Source organism: Oncorhynchus kisutch, linkage group LG15, assembly GCF_002021735.2.
Source record: "Oncorhynchus kisutch isolate 150728-3 linkage group LG15, Okis_V2, whole genome shotgun sequence".
NCBI lineage: Eukaryota > Metazoa > Chordata > Actinopteri > Salmoniformes > Salmonidae > Oncorhynchus > Oncorhynchus kisutch.
Genome location: NC_034188.2, coordinates 63,638,587 through 63,657,414, shown reverse-complemented (window position 1 = coordinate 63,657,414; position 18,828 = coordinate 63,638,587). Strand labels below are relative to the sequence as shown.

The 18,828-nt window shown below is 45.5% G+C and overlaps 2 protein-coding genes across 3 annotated transcripts in view; both read left to right on the top strand.

The window, feature by feature from the left end:
• aifm4 (apoptosis inducing factor mitochondria associated 4) overlaps positions 1–8,097 on the top strand; it is a 72,215-nt gene extending 64,118 nt beyond the window's left edge. For both annotated transcript variants that reach the window (XM_020503172.2, XM_020503171.2), the window contains 10 exons: positions 1,725–1,855; positions 2,065–2,180; positions 2,322–2,393; positions 2,519–2,582; positions 2,885–2,961; positions 3,065–3,182; positions 4,973–5,071; positions 6,853–6,928; positions 7,602–7,706; positions 7,845–8,097. In XM_020503172.2, coding sequence (XP_020358761.1) covers positions 1,725–1,855; positions 2,065–2,180; positions 2,322–2,393; positions 2,519–2,582; positions 2,885–2,961; positions 3,065–3,182; positions 4,973–5,071; positions 6,853–6,928; positions 7,602–7,706; positions 7,845–7,875 — 889 coding nt within the window. In that variant the 3' untranslated portion in view covers positions 7,876–8,097. The remainder of the gene's footprint in view (positions 1–1,724; positions 1,856–2,064; positions 2,181–2,321; positions 2,394–2,518; positions 2,583–2,884; positions 2,962–3,064; positions 3,183–4,972; positions 5,072–6,852; positions 6,929–7,601; positions 7,707–7,844) is intronic.
• Positions 8,098–9,117: 1,020 nt separating this feature from the next.
• Positions 9,118–18,828, top strand: part of LOC109905660 (vacuolar protein sorting-associated protein 53 homolog) — a 31,536-nt gene continuing 21,825 nt past the window's right edge. Inside the window, exons 1-4 of the mRNA XM_020503170.2 lie at positions 9,118–9,259; positions 13,021–13,101; positions 14,923–14,972; positions 15,055–15,121. Coding sequence (XP_020358759.2) covers positions 9,170–9,259; positions 13,021–13,101; positions 14,923–14,972; positions 15,055–15,121 — 288 coding nt within the window. The 5' untranslated portion in view covers positions 9,118–9,169. The remainder of the gene's footprint in view (positions 9,260–13,020; positions 13,102–14,922; positions 14,973–15,054; positions 15,122–18,828) is intronic.

Genomic DNA, 18,828 nt, shown 5'->3' with positions numbered 1-18,828 from the left:
TTCCCAGCTTGCGCCTGAATCTACTAGAGCCTTATGCTGGAGAGAGGGAAAAAATTTAAGGAAACAAATTAATAAAAACATGTGACCAACAGGAAACTCTGGGAGAGTGTGGTGCTTACTCACCTGGGGTGACCGAGGAGTGTTCTGCCTGCCTTCTCGACTCCCAGATGAACTCCTCCAGCACCGACCTGAAGTGTGCCCTCTCCGGCCACAACTGGTACAGGAGGAGCCTCCTCCTCCGATCTCCCTAGACGCGGCCCCTCCTAGCTCCATCGGGATAGGAGCGGGAGGGTCAGAAGGTGGAACTAACAGGACCCTTTCAGAACGTCCGCGAGCAGCTAGCAGATGGTCTAACCGGATCGACAGGTCTATCAGTTCATCCAGGCTAAGCGTAGTGTCCCGACAGGCCAGCTCCCTGCGGACATCCTCTCTCAGGCTACACCTGTAATGGTCTATCAGGGCCCTGTCGTTCCACCCCGCTCCAACGGCCAAGGTCCGGAAATCCAGCGCAAAGTCCTGCGCGCTCCTCGTCCCCTGCCTGAGATGGAACAACCTCTCACCCGGGTAGTTGCCCCTCGCTGAGTCGGGCCCGTTCCAGACAGCATTGGCCCACTCCAGGGCTCTACCCGTAAGGCAAGTGACGAGGACACTCACGCTCTCCTCGTCCGAGGGAGCCGGCCGAACGGTGGCCAGGTAGAGGTCTAGTTGAAGCAGGAATCCCTGGCACCCCGCCGCTGCTCCATCGTACTCCCTCGGAGGCGTAATGCGCAGAGCGCTGGAACCAGATCCTGCTGGAGGAGATGGTAGAGTTGCTTGTGGGAGGGTAGGTGGGGTAGTAGGGAGACCACTCCTCTCCCAACGATCCATCCTCTCCATCATTTGATCCATCACTGATCCGATGCGATGGAGGATGGACGTGTGATGAAGGACTCTCTCCTCCATCGTGGGAAGAGGGGTGGTCGCTGCTCCTGCTGACTCCATATAGAGGTGCGGGCTTCTGTAACGCTCAATGAGTAAATAGGTGTGGAGTCAGGCGCAGAGGGCAAAAGGATGCGGGAAAAACACGCTTTAATGTCCAGAATAAATCACAGGAACAAAAATAGAAAACAATAAATGTGAAAAAATAAAGGACAGCGAGAAACCCGAAATGCAAACACAAACCACTCTAACACATACAGACGAACAAGCCCGCACAAACAGAAGCGGGCTGAACGAACTTAAATAACCCCACCCTAACAACCAAACAAGAAACAGGTGAAACCAATTAGACAAAACCAAACGAACACAGAACAAAGGATCGGTGGCAGCTAGTAGACCGGCGACGACGACCGCCGAGCGCCACCCGAACAAGAAGGGGAGTCACCTTCGGTAATATTCGTGACATGAATAGAGTACCTGTCAGCACTAAGCAAGAGGAGGATATTTTTAGGTCCTTTTGTTGTAATCAAATAAGGGCACATTTTAAAGAATCAGTCACACTGGTCCCCTACCTGTCTTGGTATATGCTACCTAGACAATGTCAGAGCCATAGCTATAGGCCTACAGCGTTTGTCACCACATTCTCCATGACAATCACATTCTCATTTGAATTGGTGACCATTTGAATTCTAGATGTCAAACTCTACTGAATCTGTATGCCTATCTAATGCTCTGTCCAATGCTAGCATACTAGCATGTTAGCTGTCGTTTTACCCACGTCTCCCTCTCTTTCTGCCTCTTTGTAGGGCGAGGCCTCTGAGCTGTCCTGGCTCTGAGTTGGAGGGAGTGAGGATACTGCAGAGCTACGAGGACGCCAAGGAGATCCACCAATCCTGTGTGGGAAAGAAGGCTGTGGTCGTTGGAGCCTCCTTCATAGGTTAACCATAAAGAGATCACTTCATACTGTTCACTGAGGAGAAGTCATATTTTTTAATTTAATTTATAAATTAAATGTATAAGTACTTTATTCACTATAGGTTTGTGACTTGGTTGCTTACAGTAAGTTGAGGTTGTTGTATTTGATAAGACTTTCATTTGATTTGTGTGCCTCAACCAAGTTTTCCCTCCTCCATTTTTACATCATAGGTATGGAGGTGGCATCCTACTTGGCAGACAAAGCTGCCAGTGTGGCGATGGTTGGCAACGGCTCATATCCCTTTGAGAGGTCCCTGGGCCCAGAGATTGGGAAGATGACAATGCAGGTCTGAGACAATGGTTATCATATGTAATGTACTCTACCTGATACAATACCCACCACTAGGCTGCAAATCTTTATGAATATGTAACTCCCAAGTTTTGATAGTATAACTCAAACACGAGTGTGTGTTTCTCCTCTGTCGAAGATGTTGGAGGAGAGCAAAGTCAAGTTCTACATGAACGACGGAGTGGTGGAGATCAGAGGGGAGAATGGCAAGGTATAATAAATCAATATTCACCCAGCGGCAAACATCACCACAACTTACATCACTGTAATACACGTTATGGACATTCTCTCAAGACCTATAGAGATGATTAAGATTGAGCATTGTTGTTTGTATAGGTGAAAGAGGTTGTTCTGAAAAGTGGTGCGGTCGTGGAAACGGATGTGGTGATAGCAGGGATCGGTAGGTAATCTGATACTTCTGCATATCCTTAAAGATCTATAAAGGATCCATTAGAGTTTCCATCAGCTCACACTTTCCCTGTTAAATCTCTCTACATGGTCTCTGTGGAACTTTCCCATCCTATTTCCACAATTGGTTTGAATTAACCAGACCTAGGTTCAAATAGTATTCGGTGTCCGGCAAGCTCAATCAAGCAGAGCTGAAATATTTTAATGAAAATAAATACTACTTGAACCCAGGTCTGATAGATGGGGTTTCACAATGTTGGAGGTATTGATGTAACCATCATGTTTTCTCCTTAGGTGTCATCCCTAACTCTGACTTCCTGAAGGAAAGCCAGGTGGAGGTGGATTCTAGAAAGGCTGTCATCATTGATAAGGTAACCATGATGATGGTTATCATTAATAAGCTATAGTTATGTTGAGGTAATAACTATGGTACTAATGGTTTACACTCCCCAACACATTGCTGCTTCCTTACAGTTCATGAGGACCAACATTCCAAATGTTTTTGGAGCAGGAGACGTGACGTCCTTCCCTCTCACCATACGGAAAGATCAGAGGGTCAACATTGGACATTGGCAGTTGGCATCAGCTCACGGTAAAATCAAATTTTATTTGCCACATGTTTCGTAGAAAAAGGTGTAGACTAACAGTGAAATTCTTACTTACGGGTCCTTTTCCAACAATGCAGAGTTAAAAATATATATGGCTATATATAGGGAGTAGAAAATATCATGGCTATATATAGGGAGTAGAAAGTATCATGGCTATATATAGGGAGTAGAAAGTATCATGGCTATATATAGGGAGTAGAAAGTATCATGGCTATATATAGGGAGTAGAAAGTATCATGGCTATATATAGGGAGTAGAAAGTATCATGGCTATATATAGGGAGTAGAAAGTATCATGGCTATATATAGGGAGTAGAAAGTATCATGGCTATATATAGGGAGTAGAAAGTATCATGGCTATATAAAGGGAGAAGAATATAATATGTGTTTGGACCATAATAGATCCTTAGTGATGTGGACACCGAGGAACTTGAAGCTCTCGACCCACTCCACTACAGCCCCGTCAATGTGAATGGGAGCGTGGTCAGCCCTCCATTTCCTGTAGTCCATAATCAGCTCCTTTGTCTTACTGACATTGAGGGAGAGGTTGTTGTCCTGGCACCACACTGCTAGGTCTGACCTCCTCCCTATAGGTTGTCTCATCGTCAACGGTGATCAGGCCTACCACTGTCGTGTCGTCAGCAAACTTAATATGGTGTACAGGAGGGGACTAAGCATGCAGGAGGGGACTAAGCACGCACCCATGAGGGGCCCCCGTATTGAGGGTTAGCGTGGCAGAAGTGTTGTTGCCTACCCTCACCACCAGGATCCAGTTGCAAAGGGAGATGTTCAGTCCCAGGGACCTTAGCTTAGTGATGAGCTTTGAGGGCACTATGGTGCTGAACTCTGAGCTGTAGTCAATGAACAGCACTCTCATGTAGGTGTTCTTTTTGTCCAAGTGTGGAGTGCAATAGAGATTGCGTCATCTGTGGATCTGGGGAGGTATGCAAATTGCAGTGGGTCCAGGGTGTCTGGGATGATGGTTATGATGTGAGCCATGACCAGCCTTTCAAAGCATTTCATGGCTACAAATGTGAATGTTATGGGGCTATAGTCATTTAGACAGGTTACCTTCGTGTTCTTGGGCACAGGAACTATGGTGGTCTGCTTGAAACATGTAGGTATTACAGACTGGGTCAGGGAGAGGTTGTGGCCTTGTGAATGTTAACCTGTTTAAAGGACTTACTCACATCAGCTACGGAGAGCATGATCACACAGTCATCAGGAACAGAAGGTGCTCTCACGCATGATTCAGTGTTGCTTGTCTCGAAGCGAGCAAACAAGGCATTTATCTTTTCTGGTAGGCTCGTGTCACTGGGCAGCTTGTGGCTGGGTTTCCCTTTGTAATCCATGACAGTTTACAAGCCCTGCTACATCCAATGAGCGTCAGAGCCGGTGTAGTAAGATTCAGTAGCAGGATTTGTTATATGCATCCGGGTTAATGTTCGGCACCTTGAAAGAGGCAGCTCTAGCCATTTAGCTCAGGGCGGATGTTGCCTGTAATCCATGGCTCCTGGTTAGGATATGTACGTACGGTCACTGTGTGGACAATGTCATTGATGCACTTATTTATGAAGCCGGTGAGAAAAAAAGCCTGCTATGCCTGTATTCTTCATTCATGATCCTGAAGCTTTTGTCCCTGCCTATCACTAACACACCTGATTCAGCACAAAAAAACAGAAGTCAACCACTATGGATATGGCAATGAGAGAATGTCAATTGGTTGGATGTTAGAAATATAATAAAAAAATGTAACGTGTTTGCTTTTTCCTCAGGAAGGGTTGCAGCACTGAATATGTTACAGAAGCAGATTAAGATCGATTCTGTTCCTTTCTTCTGGACAGTGCTGCTAGGGAAGAGTGTCCGCTACACAGGTGATAATCCGAGATGAGATAGTGATGCCTCTAAACTCTTAGAAAAAGGGTTCCAAACGAGTTCCATGTAAAACCCTCTGGAAAATGTTCCACATGGAACCCAAAAGGATTCTACCTGGAACCAAAAATGGTTCTTCAAAGGGTTCTCCAATGGGGACAGCCGAAGAACCCTTTCAGGTTGTAGATAGCACCTTTGTTTCTGTTTCATTCTACAATCTTAGAAACAGTCACTGTTCAATTAACTTTCCGAATGCACTATAAGTTTTCAGACCACTTGACTTTTTCCAAATTTTGTTACGTTACAGCCTTATTCTAAAATGGATTACATAATTTTCCCCCTCATCAATCTACACACAATACCTCATAATGATGAAGCAAAAACAGGTTTTTATAAATGTTTGCACATTTATAAAAAAATATTTGCACAAGTATTCAGACCCTTTACTCAGTAATTTGTTGAAGCATCTTTGGCAGCGATTACAGCCTAGAGTCTGTTTCGATATGACACTACAAGCTTGGCACAACTGTATTTGGAGAGTTTCTTCCATTCTTCTCTGCAGATCCTCTCAAGCTCTGTCAGGTTGGATGGGGAGCGTCGCTACATGGCTATTTTCAGGTCTCTCCAGAGATGGTCGATCGGGTTCATGTCCGGGCTCTTGCTGGGCCACTCAAGGACATTCAGAGACTTGTCCACTCCTGCATTGTTTTGGCTGTGTTCTTAGAGTCGTTGTCCTGTTGGAAGGTGAACCTTTGCCCCATATTCTGAGGTCCTGGAACAGGTTTTCATCAAGGATCTCTCTGTGCTGTGCTCTGTTCATCTTTCCCTTGATCCTGACATGTCTCCCAATCTCTGCCGCTGAAAAACATCCCCACAGTATAATTCTCCTAACATGCATCACCATAGGGATGGTGTCAGGTTTCCTCCAGACGTGACACTTGTTATACAGGCCAACAAGTTCAATCTTGGTTTCATTAGACCAGAAAATCTTGTTCTCATGGTCTGAGAGACCTTGTGCCTTTTGGCAAACTCCAAGCGGGCTGTCATGTTCCTTTTACTGAGGAGTGGCTTCTGTCCGGCCACTCTACCATAAAGGCCTGATTGGTGGAGTGCTGCAGAGATGGTTGTACATCTGGAAGGTTCTCCCGTTTCCATAGAGGAACTCTGGATCTCTGTCAGAGTGACCATTGGGCTCTTGGTCACCTCCCAAACTTCTTCCATTTAAGAATGATGGAGGCCACTCTGTGTTCTTTGGGACCTTCATTAATGCATTTTTTGGTACCCTTTCCCAGATCTGTGCCTTGACACAATCCTGTCTCGCAGCTCTACAGACAATTTCTTCTACCTCATGGCTTGGTTTTAGCTCTGACATGCACTGTCAACTGTAGGACCTTGTATTGACAAGTGTGTGCCTTTCCAAATCATTTCCAATCAATTGATTTTACTACAGGTGGACTCCAATCAAGTTGTAGAAACATCTAAAGGAAGAGCAATGGAAACAGAATGACCCTGAGCTTAATTTCGAGTCTCATAGCAAAGAGTCTGAATACTTATGTAAATAAGGTATCTTTTTTTATTTTTAAGAAATTTGCAAAAAATGTATAACAATTTTCACATTGTCATTATGGGGTATTGTTTGTAGATTGATGAGGATTTTTTTATATATATACATTTTAGAATAAGGCTGTATCTTAACAAAATGTGGAAGAAGTCAAGGGGTCTGAATACTTTCCGAATGTACTGTATGTTGTCTTATTTGTCTCTCATACCTATTGTTTCCAAGGCTACGGTGAAGGATACACAGAGATCATATTCAAGGGCAAAGTTGAGGAGAGGAAGTTCCTAGCTTTCTATATCAAGTAAGTGACAATGCATTGATTTACCTTCCCTTTCTGTTTTGGTTGGTAGTTTTGTAAATGTCATATCTGTGCCTAAGATGCATCGTGTGTAGTTGGGCACAACATAGGAAAATGTTTTGCAGCGGAAATTAAAATGAACGTTCTTATTGGACAGGACAAGTTCTGTTTTAATATGTTTCATGGGGGCCTTCCTAGTGGCGCAGTGATCTAAGGCATTGCTTCGCAGTGCAAGAGGCGTTATTACAGACCCTGGTTCATTCCCAGGCTATGCCACGTGGCCGGGAGTCCCATAGGATGGCGCACATTTGGCCCAGCGTCGTCCGGGTTTGGGGAGGGTTTGGCCGGGGGGCTTTACTTGGCTCATCGCGCCCTAGCGACTCCTTGTTGCGGTTCGGGTGCCTGCAGGCTGACCCCGGTCGCCAGTTGAAAGGTGTTTCCTCCAACACATTGTTGCGGCTGGCTTCCGGGTTAAGCTGACGGGTGTTAAGGAATGCGGTTAGTCGGGTTATGTTTTGGAGGACACATGACTCCACCTTCGCATCGCCCGAGCCCGTTGGGGAGTTGCAGCGATGAGACAATATTGAAAAAGGGGGGTAAAAATTGAAAAAGACCATTTAAATAAATATAATTTTCCTTGAACACAACTCTGAAAGCATACATATGTGATAACCAGGGATGATCAGGTGGTGGCAGCAGCCAGTCTGATGTTTGACCCTGCTGTCGCTCGACTGGCAGAGATGATGTCAAACGGATTAGTCATAACCAAGGCCCAGGCACAGTGAGTTACCATTTTATATGTACACAAGCAAGAGAAATATATGAGAGAAAGAGGCAGTGTGTTCATGCCTTAGAATGGTGTTAAATTAATCAAAATGTTGTATTTCCCACATAATCTTAGTTTACGTCTCTTTTGTAGATCTGATGACCTCAGTTGGTTGAAAATGTAAACCTCCTCTTCCTGCAACACTCCATGGTCAACGCCCAGTCCGACGGTACCTCCTTTAACCCTCAAATCAATGGATATAAAAAAAACTAAAATGTTCTTACTCTTCTCTCTAATAAAAAGCCATATGGTCTCAGGATTATGTTTGCTGATCGAAAACTACTGGGTGTTTTGTGTAATCTGTAGTGTTTTAAATCTTTTTAGGAATAAAAGGACTAATCTATGACATGTCTTCATTGCCTTTGAATGTCTTTACAGTTACAGTATTTGGAATAATGGTAGTCTATCACACCTTTTCTCAATACACCATATGCTGTGGTTCAGGTGGTGAGAAATAAGAGTAGTGGCCTCAGGATATCACGGTCCTCCAGTACCCCAGAAGCCCCGGCCCGCCCTAATATTGAATGTGATGCGTTGCCTGTCAGGAATGGAGTGGGGGGAAGATAGAAAGGTGTTGAAAAACCACTGGATTATGGAAGTGTAACAGCATATGAAACAGCAGCTCAGACATCTTTTAAAAAGATAGATGTAATCCAGGCCCAGTTGTAAGTGAACATTTAAGAACACAATACTATGCCTTCTTGAATATATTCACAGATGGATCTAAGGACCCTAAAACAGGGAGGACAAGTGCAGCTTTTAGTGTTTCTGAGTTGGCAGTGACAAAAGAGCAACAAATCATTTATCTGTTTACACAATGGAGTTGATGGCCATACTCTTGGCTGCAGAGTGGCTGGAGGAGACAGTGTAGTCATCTGCTCTGACTCTGGTGTAGTACGGATTACCTTAAATTAATTTGTGTCTCAGAGCAGACAGGATGTATTATATGAGATTTTGTAAAGGGTGGCTAAAAACAGTGGTTAGAAGCAAAGGGAGGTCCTCAGGCTGAGAGAGAAGGGAGGAAAATTTCATCACAAGGCTGAGACTGGTGGGGAAACATCCAACTGGGAGGTGTGATCATTGTCAGGGGGAGATGAAGACAGTGGAACACATTATATTTCAGTGCCAGAAATATTGGAGGGAAAGGGAGCGATTGTTATTAGGTTTGAGGAGTAATGAGGTTGAAGACAAGATTAAGTGCAATGCTGGGGAAATCTTCAGGGGGATGTAGTATTTAATTATGTATTTCGTTTCCTTAAGGAGATGAAAATATTGGGCAGGATTTAGGCCTTCTCTGGTTCACACTCCAGTCCGTTGGTGGCGGTAATCCACCTTAAAGTTGGTTGCCAACCGCTATCTAAAATCCCCAGAAGAAGGAGGCGAAGGCTCTGCTTTCTGCGGTAGCTAGCTAGTTGTTCATGATGATGGAAGAGGAAGAATTGGAATTTGCGGAGGATTTGGAGGCGATTTTGCACCTTACTCCTGAGGTGCAGTTGGCCATCGAGCAGGTAATCGTGTGCTAAGTGGGATAGTTTCTTATCTGCAATGAAAATACTAATTTGTTTACAGGCATGAGCTAGATAGCTTACCTAATGTTAGCTGTGTTGTTATCCTAGTTAGCCTGCTAGCTACATTAGGCTTGTTAGCTGTTTTAGGGACCTTTGCGTACAGCTAGATAAGTTATTTTCAATACATGTAAACAGTCATATTGTCTCTGAAGTTTTGTATTTCTAGCTAGGTAACGTTAACTGACTAGCTAGCTTTGTCTAACAGCACCCTCCCCTTTGGTAAAATACAGACAGGTTGCCACCCCGGCCTTACTGGTGGTACCTGTCATTGAAACTGACACTAACACGGAACCCAAACCGTGTGCGCCATCGTGCATAAATATATTTTGTCCCCCCCCACACCACGATACCCAGGTTAAAATATCAAAACAAACTCAGAACCAATTACATTTATTTGAGGACATGTCGAAAGCATTAAACATGTATGGCAATTTAGCTAGTACTTGCTAGCTAATTTGTCCTATTTAGCTAGCTTGCTGTTGCTAGCTAATTTGTCCTGTGATATAAACATTGAGTTTTATTTTACCTGAAATGCACAAGGTCCTCTACTCCGCCAATTAATCAACACAAAACGGTCAACCGAATCGTTTCTAGTCATCTCTCCTCCTAGGCTTTTCCTTCGCTTGACTTTTTATATTGCCCTGAGGCACTGTGCGGTCACCCATAAGTGATGGTTGCGCTTTGGGTGCAGGTGGTGGGACTTCAACCACCGTTGAAGAGGCCTGATATAGAGCAGGCCCAGGGGAATCAACAAGGCGAGTCCAGTTCCATGCCAATGAAGGCGATCCTCTGGGTGGTTGTCAGATGACTACTTGTTGTTTACAATAATGCCCAGCCCACTGATGTGGGTCAGGAGCATGCCTCTATCTGACAGGACCTGGGTCCTGGTCTGGGCACAAATCAGCCAATCATCCAGGTAATTGAGGATCAACAGTCTTCGGGATGTGAGAAGTGCCAAGTCAGCGTCCATGAACTTTGTGAAAGTGTGGGATGCCAAAGAGAGGCCGAAGGGAAGAACCATGAATTTGTAAGCCCTCCCTTCGATAGTGGATTGGAGGTACTGCCAATGAACTGGGTGAACAGGAACATTGACGTACGCATCCATCAGGTCAAGCGTCACAAGCCACTGGTCCCTGGACACGGCCTGCAACACACGGCTGGGGACAGCATGTGGAACCTTAATACTTTCAAGTACCCATTGAGGTTGCGGAGGTCCAGAATCTGTTGAAACCCTCTGTCTCTTTTTGGGACCACAAAACAAGTGGAGTAGAACCCACCTAGCTGTTCTGATGTCTCAATCATGCGGATGACACCCTTGTCCAGGAGTGAGGAAATCTCCAGCCGCATGGTTTTCTTCAGGGGGTCGGTCACTGTGATGACACGAAGGCCCCTGAAGGACGGATGCCGGAATTGGAGTCTGTACCCCTCGAGCATTGAAGACAACACCCATGGGGACTCCACACACTCCTCCCACTTTGCCCTTTGAGACTGGGAGAAGCGGCCAAGGAAGGATGTGTCAGGGGACCTGCCGGGGCCCACCTCTCCTCTGGCGCCCCGAGCACATCGGTCCCCCAGGCACGTCCCTATGGTGGTGACGGTTGACACACCAGTCACAAAGGGAAGCCATATGGCGGGCAAGCCAATAAGGTAGCTTGGAGGAATAGGAACCCGGTGAGGGATAAATTATCCAGTACCTCTGCAAAAACCGGGAAAGACCCATGTGGGAAAAACAGGCTGTCACTTCACCTCACGCTGTGCCCCTCCCCGCTGTCATCCCTTAACACGAGGTGATGGGGAAGGATAGGGACCCCACCCTCGTTCGGGTGCAGGTGGGTGGCGACGGGTCGTCGGCCTTGGACCCGGGGCCTGAGGAAGTGGCATGAACTGTCTCAGGGTCTCCCGGTCCCCACAAACCTTATCGGTCTGCTCTAGAATGTCATCAACCTCTGGGCCAAAGTCAGCCTTGGGGTGAGGGGCAAATGTGCTCTGGAGAGCAGCTGGCAGACGGGATTGGGCCAGCCAGAGATGGCGCCAGGAGGTAACCACCTGCCCCATGGCCCGTCCGTTGGCGCAGGCCACATCCCTCTGGAGCAGGGAAAGCAGGCGAGACACATCTATCACTTCCCGGAGGAGCTGCTATGTGCCCTCTTGCAGCAAGGAAAAGAGAGTCTGCAGGTAGGCCTGCAGCAGCATGGCCATGTTGGTAAGGCGGCCAAGAGAGCTGAGGGACCCCTATGTGGCTTTCAAGTCGCATCAAAGACTCTGCGGGGGTCCTGCCTTCAGTCGCAGGTTCCGCTCTGGCAGAGGCCCAGCCCTCCTGCAAGGTCTCGCAGAACTCAGCAGAGATGGGGACAGATGGTGAGTCATCACTCTCCACCAGTTGATGTCCAGTGCAGTGGCTACCTGAGTGAGTAGGCTCCTCAGTGCCAGCATCGTTCCCCAGGAACAGCCTATCACTGGCCAACAGGGAACAGCTGTTGCCATCTAAGCTATCAACCTCCTGACGCAGGGCATGTGCCCTCCTTTCAAGGTGGTCCCAGCGGTCTGACTCTGGGCCCAGTAGAGGGACTAACAGCTCGTTGCCGCACCACTCATGAGGGAGGGAGCTCATCCCCAGCCAGAGCCCCAGCCTGGCTGACCCATTTGCGCATGGCCTCCAATTGTGCCAGGTCCAGGCGTTCTAAGAACACCACACAAAACAGGCATCCAGTATGGCTCAAACCCAGGCAGTGCATACACAAGGTATGTGGATGCCAGCATCACACCTGTCACAACGGGAAGCCATAAGCTCAGCCAAGCCAACAAGGCCACGGAGCAGGGGTCTGACTCCCTGTGAAAGATATGTCGTGACCCGGATGGAGGTATAGGAACCCATGGAGGGGTAAATTACCCGGTACCTCTGCAAACACGGGAAGACCCCTTTTAGGAAAAACAGGCAAACAGCAACCAGGTAATGGATTTGATTTATGTGTTTTACACCAACTGCAATATTAACTAGCCGGTTTAATATCCAAGCAGTAAACAAAAAAACAGCACCATATGATGGTGTAACTCCACCAAGGAACTCCAAAGTAGGTGTCTCAACGTAGTGGCAGCCCACCACCATACCCTTGCAGTCTGCAGGAGAAAGAACAAGAAAACGCTGTAGGGGAATTAGCAGAGAACCGGACAGCATGTTAAAGCAATTCACAACACACACAAAACAAGCCAGTCTGCAAGTTGTGTAAGGTTAATACAGTTTGAGGCAGCAAGAGCCACCAATATATTAATGGATGCACACAGAGTCGTAGTGTAATGCTAAAGGAGCACAAGCACGACAAACCACAGGTGGAAGATGCAGATCAACCGTGTGCAGCGAGTGGAGCACTCAAGAGGAGGGGCTGGCCATGTGGCCAGCTGCTCCAGGCTGCAAACTGCCAGTGAGTATATTTCACGCAATATATCACACTTACCAGTGATTTACCAAGTGAATTTCAAAAAGTTTGTACCTCAAACCATACGGACGTCCGGCGAGAAAATTAAAGAACGTTTCGCGGCAGTGGGGTCTATATATAGCGGCGGACCCCAGCCGTGACACAGGTGTACACGTGAGTTAATCCGTAAATCCTTACCTCGGATGTATCCCTCCACCGTGGAGTGATCCAATATAGTGAAACATAAGCAACAACATGTATTTAATGAGCCATATTTATATGCCTTAGGTTTTCCCCAGTCAAGACCCATTGGACAGAGCAGATTTTAATGCTGTGGAATACATCAATACATTGTTTCCTACTGAGCAGGTAAGACTGGAGTCCTTCACAGAAACTAAAGTCCCTTTATATTACACCAAGGCTCTAGTCTTGGATACTTCTTTTAAATGTTTTAATTTCACCTTTATTAAACCAGGTAGGCTAGTTGAGAACAAGTTCTCATTTGCGACCTGGCCAGGATAAAGCAAAGCGGTTCAACACATACAACAACACAGAGTTACACATGGAATAAACAAACATACAATCAATACTACAGTAGAAATATCTATATACAGCATGTGCAAAAGAGGTAGGATAAGAGAGGTAAGGCAATAAATAGGCCATGGTGGCAAAGTAATTACAATATAGCAATTAAACACTGGAATGGTAGATGTGCAGAAGATGAATGTGCAAGTTGAGATACTGGGGTGCAAAGGCGCAAGATAAATGAATACAGTAAGCTATATCATTTCATACATATGTTCTTGTTACATGATGATACAAAGTTATAGTCTAGCAGCTGGCTGACACCAAACTCAAATTCTTCCTGACTTCAGTCTGGAAAGGGACTCTGACACAGCTACGACCAAAAGTTACTTTTTGTAGCAGGTTAGGGGAGCATTTTCACTAACCCTAAACTTTTTCCTAACATGAACCTAATTCTCCTAATCTGCCGTGTTCATTCTGCTAACCTGCTGCCTAAGTTATCCTAACCTGCTGCCTAAGTTATCCTAACCTGCTGCCTAAGTTATCCTAACCTGCTGCCTAAGTTATCCTAACCTGCTACAAAAAAGTCACTTACGGTTCATAGTTGTATTGAAGTGGCGTGTTTACAGGGAATCTCATCTGGAAAAGCTCCGTGATGTTGTAGGCATGATACGTCGAATTACCAATTGAGGGGATTCATTTAACCTGCCCTCTGTTGAACCGGTCTATGGCCCCCGGGCACCCGAACCCTTCCAATACAACTGTTGAATTTTCAAATCCAAACAACTCTTTTGTTTTTTATTGTCACATACAGGTGCAGTTACATGTGTTTTCAACCCCCCCAGGAGAAATCTCCCTGGGGAAAAAACGTTTGGGAGAACAAATCAAAGTTCAAATCAATTTTTGTGTGAATATGGAACTGACAAACTGACTCCTGTGAGCAGACAAGTGTCAGAGCTCTCCCTCGCTGTTTTCCACGTTAGTCTCGTCAGCCAGGCTAAAAAAGGCCATACAAATGTAACAATCTGAACCTGCACGATCATAGTAAAAATGATGTCCTCAAGCTTCCAGTAAAGCGAGACACAACTCCCTCTTGAATTATGGTTGAACAGTCTCTTTTAGCCTCCGGAAGATGCTAAAATCTCTTGAGTAGGTCGCTAGGTGTTGAAATAAAGATGCTTTAGTATTTTTAAGTGTGTACTTTTATTCTTTTTTGCTTGCTCTCCTCACATTTCAAAAAATGTATTTAAACATACATTTTTTTTGTATGGCCTAGCAAAACAAAGGTCTTATTGACCTAGTAGAAGGTAATAGTCATGATGGGCGGCAGGGTAGCCTAGTGGTTAGAGCGTTGGACTAGTAACCGGAAGGTTGCAAGTTCAAATCCCCGAGCTGACAAGGTACAAATCTGTCGTTCTGCCCCTGAACAGGCAGTTAACCCACTGTTCCTAGGCCGTCATTGAAAATAAGAATTTGTTCTTAACTGACTTGCCTAGTAAAATAAAGGTACAAAAAAGAAAAATGAAATGCCCACTAGATGGTGCTGAATGTGTACTTTTAACATTAGAAAAGGATCCATCATCCAAATCAGTCCATACAACTTGGCTTTGTGTGAAGAATGGATTTGAGTTAATACATAATCCTGATACCCCTGTGTTTCCTCAGTCACTGGCTAATATAGATGATGTGGTCAACAAGATCCGTCTGAAGATTCGGTGAGTGACCTCACTTTATTATTATTATTATTATTTTATTTTTCATGAGTTTAACAGAATGTTATTTATTTTGTGTGTTTAGGTGTCTGGATGACAACATCAGGACGGTGGTGAGAGGCCAGACCAATGTGGGCCAGGATGGCAGACAGGTGAGTGAGGGGACCATCTGGGATTACTCTTCAGTGTGTGGCTACCTGTTGTTCTTGGATCATTTTCCTGCAAAATAACCCTGACTCTGTGTAAATACTTAGGTTGTTGGTTGTTATTTATGAGCTAATTTAAGGATTACGGTGTGTGCATGTGTCAGTACGTGTGCATGTTTGGAAGGGTGCTCTATATATATGTGTGTGTGTGTGTGTGTGTGTGTGTTTTGGTATGCTTGGTATGTAGCACTGGGCTCAGCGACAGAGTGCTTTGATAGATGAACAGCAGTAGCAGCTTACTGTGAGACCCAGTAGGGCCTTTTGGTGGAGAGAGAGACAGCCAGTCAGTCTACACTGGTGAGCCCACACAGAGGGTTGACTTTGTGGCTACAAGACAGTAGCATGTTGCTGCTGCCTCAGTCTCACATTCTCTGTACACACCTGCTGTGTCTCACACACACACACTTCATCCATCCAACAGACTGGTGAACTGAGATGTTTTGCAACCTTTTCCCCAGTGTTATTACTCCTAACCCAGACAAATGTGTTGGTGCTCCTCTTTCTGTTTCTCTGTCCTCACTAATGCCATGGAGAAGGACAGGATGAGTCAGAACCATCCCGTTCCCTACTGCTGTCCTACAGGGAATGATTTCCCTCCTTTATTCAGGGGTTAAATTCGGACCTGTGATTTGGTGTCTCGCAGTTTCTCATCTGAGAACGTCAGAAAAAACATTGATGTACTGTAATGTAGATCCTCGCTCTGTCAGGGAACTGTGATTTTGTGGGGAAAGTGACACCTGATTGGGGAGCTGTTTCAGTGTGTGTTGCGTGTTTCTGTGATGGTGGTCCGGTCCTGCTCTGTTACCGCTGGATTATCGGAAATGTTCTGGACAGAATCCACTAACCCATGGGGTTGGTAAGCGCGAAAGCATGGCACTGTACTGTACCGTTGGTGGTCTCGTAGCCGAGGGCCTCTGAACCATCCGCATCTCCCACAGAGCTGAGGGAAGATCCTTTCTGCAGATGGAAAGATGGAGAGGTGTTCATTGCAGCTAGAGATGGAGAGGGCGAGAACAGGAGAGGAGAAAATGACATAAAGTTGTTGGGTTGGGTGCACACTTGCCTGGCACGCTAGTTTGGCAGTGTGTGTCCCAAGGTGCCAAATCCACCTACTTAATTGAGCGCTCCTAATGACAAAGGGCAAGCCAGTGAACAGAAAGTTGACAAAAGATGGATGTAAGAACGGAGGTGGAGAAGGCCTGGAAAGATTCCCCTTATATTTAGTCTGTAGCGGCGGCAGACTGGCAGTGATCATCGGAGCAGGGTGCGGATGGAGATTTAGATCTCCAGGGGAGGGGTAGATGAAATCAGAATGCCAGGGATATTTGGAGCAGATGGGGGAATTTGGGTGTATGTATGTGGGTGCATATGAGAGTCCTAGGACAAGGAGGGGGCTCTTTGATGTTGTTGATTATGATGGAATGAATTACACACACTGGAAAATCATTCCATTCAGTCTTCTCGAAGCAGTTCAGACTATTTTGTTGTCATTTGCCTGCTCTTTTACTAAGCAGCTGTCAAAAGCAGCTACAAGTGGTCTGGCCAGCCCATCGTCATGGTAACATGGACCAGACGGCCAAACATGTCTCACTGGTTCACTGCAGTTTAAACTGCCTGAATCCCATTTAAGTCAACTCTAGTTGCTTCCATTACACCCCATTCTTTTTAGTCTTTACAATCGCACAGTAAACAATTTATAAGTGATGAATAAGTCGCTCTCAGACATACTATTGTTCTCCTGATTATGAAACTTTGCAGACAAAATAAAAAAGGAAACTGTTTCTTCCCTGAGGAAATGGATTCATTGTTCTCAACAAGCTTATTGTGGCTGCATTGAGTATGGAACAGTGAGTGGCGGAGGCTCGGTGTTGGAGGGAGGGTGGGGCGTTATAGGAGTGGGAGAGAGGCTCATTAACAAACCAAACATTTGTTATCAATGACATGTAGCCCAGCCATCATGCCAGAAAATGTTAACTGCATTGAGCTTGCATAGCTCAGTCACCATAACCATTATCCAGCTATACACTGTACATTTCCCATGTGCAGCTAGATGTCCCCACATGGTCAGGTCAGCTGTGGGGCTTTATGGTCGTCAATGAGGCAGCGGATGGGGATCCGGCCGGCGGGCATGTGGATGGGTTATGGTTATTGTGTGTGCATGCGGATGTCTTACGTGCGTTTGTGTGTGTTGCAGATGTCTTACTGTAGCTCCTGGCATCTGGGATGTACTTATTAGGAACACTGAGATGGAATCTCCTTGAGAAGCAAACATAACATAAATATTTCATCTAAGGGAAGTTTACTGAAAGGGATATTTACTGCTTCAAGTTGGGTTCTCTGCTCTTTCATCTGCTTTGTCTCTCAGTTTTTCATACCATGTACTTTATTGTCCATTTACATGGAATTTCATTTTGTGACCTCAGCATACAAATACACATACACAACACACATCAACAATATATTACATGGAGTACGGAAAACTCTGTCACTCTCTTCCTCTGTCATTCATCTCTCTCTCTTTCTTTCCGTCTCTCATTCTCTGATGTCTCTGTTGATGTGTTGCTGTTTCTTTTCCCCCAAAACAATATGAACGTACCCTTTAACACTGGGTTAATGTGAAGGTTACCATGTACTTTGGACACGCTAGTAGTGACCCACCCAACCACAGATATAGAATGACTAGAGTGGACATGCCCATACAATTCTATGCTCATTCTATTTCTATGGACCAAGCATCCAGCTCTTTATACTGGATTATCAATGCCTTTGACCTCTCCTGTAATATACCAGAACATATTTCTGTCCCTGTTATTATGGAGTAATTTGTGCAGAGAATAAGCTACTTATTGTGGCCTCGCATGTTTGCTTTATGAACAAATGTGTATGTTCAGTATGAAAAGAGCTTGGTACATATGAAGAATGCCTTGTATACTGTTTATTGAATGTTGAAAAAGATCTTAATTTACTATGCACGACCTCTGCCTACCCAATAAACTACAGGGTCTATGGATAGGAGGAATGCGTGACTTGTCATTGTGGGGGACATCCACATCTCTTCATATCTGTCAGTGAAGAAACAACCCCTCTAACCGCCCCCTGCCTTCCCCTCCTCCAAAAATCTCCAAATAGAGTCCACATGTGTGGCAGACAGTGCTCTATTTCTGCAGGGTTGAAATGTGGCCTCTCCCCCATCTGGGACTGGGTTGGAACAGAGGATGGATGGGGGCGTAGTAGAGAGCGATCTCAGCCAGGCAGACTAGTGCTGGGCTGTGGTCTCCCGACACCCTTCCCAATGCTCAGACACTTGGGCGATTAAGCTAAACATAGGAAATTAACGTTAGGAGGAGAGAGGCTAGGCAAGCTGGCTTCTCAGGGTCTTCAGACTATGGGCTCTACTCAGCGTGTGTGTCGGTTATGTGTGTGTGTGTGTTTTTGGTATTGGTTGTTTGGGCCTCAGGCTGTTATGGAATTGGTATTCTGGTGTGTTCTTAAGGTGTTTAAAGGTAGTTTGTCTCTCTGGGCCTGTTTGAATCAAAATGACATCTGGAGGTCGACAAATTATGATTTTTCAACGCCGATACCGATTATTGGAGGACTAAAAACAGCCGATGCTGATTTTTATGTATGTATGTGTGTGTGTAATAATGACAATT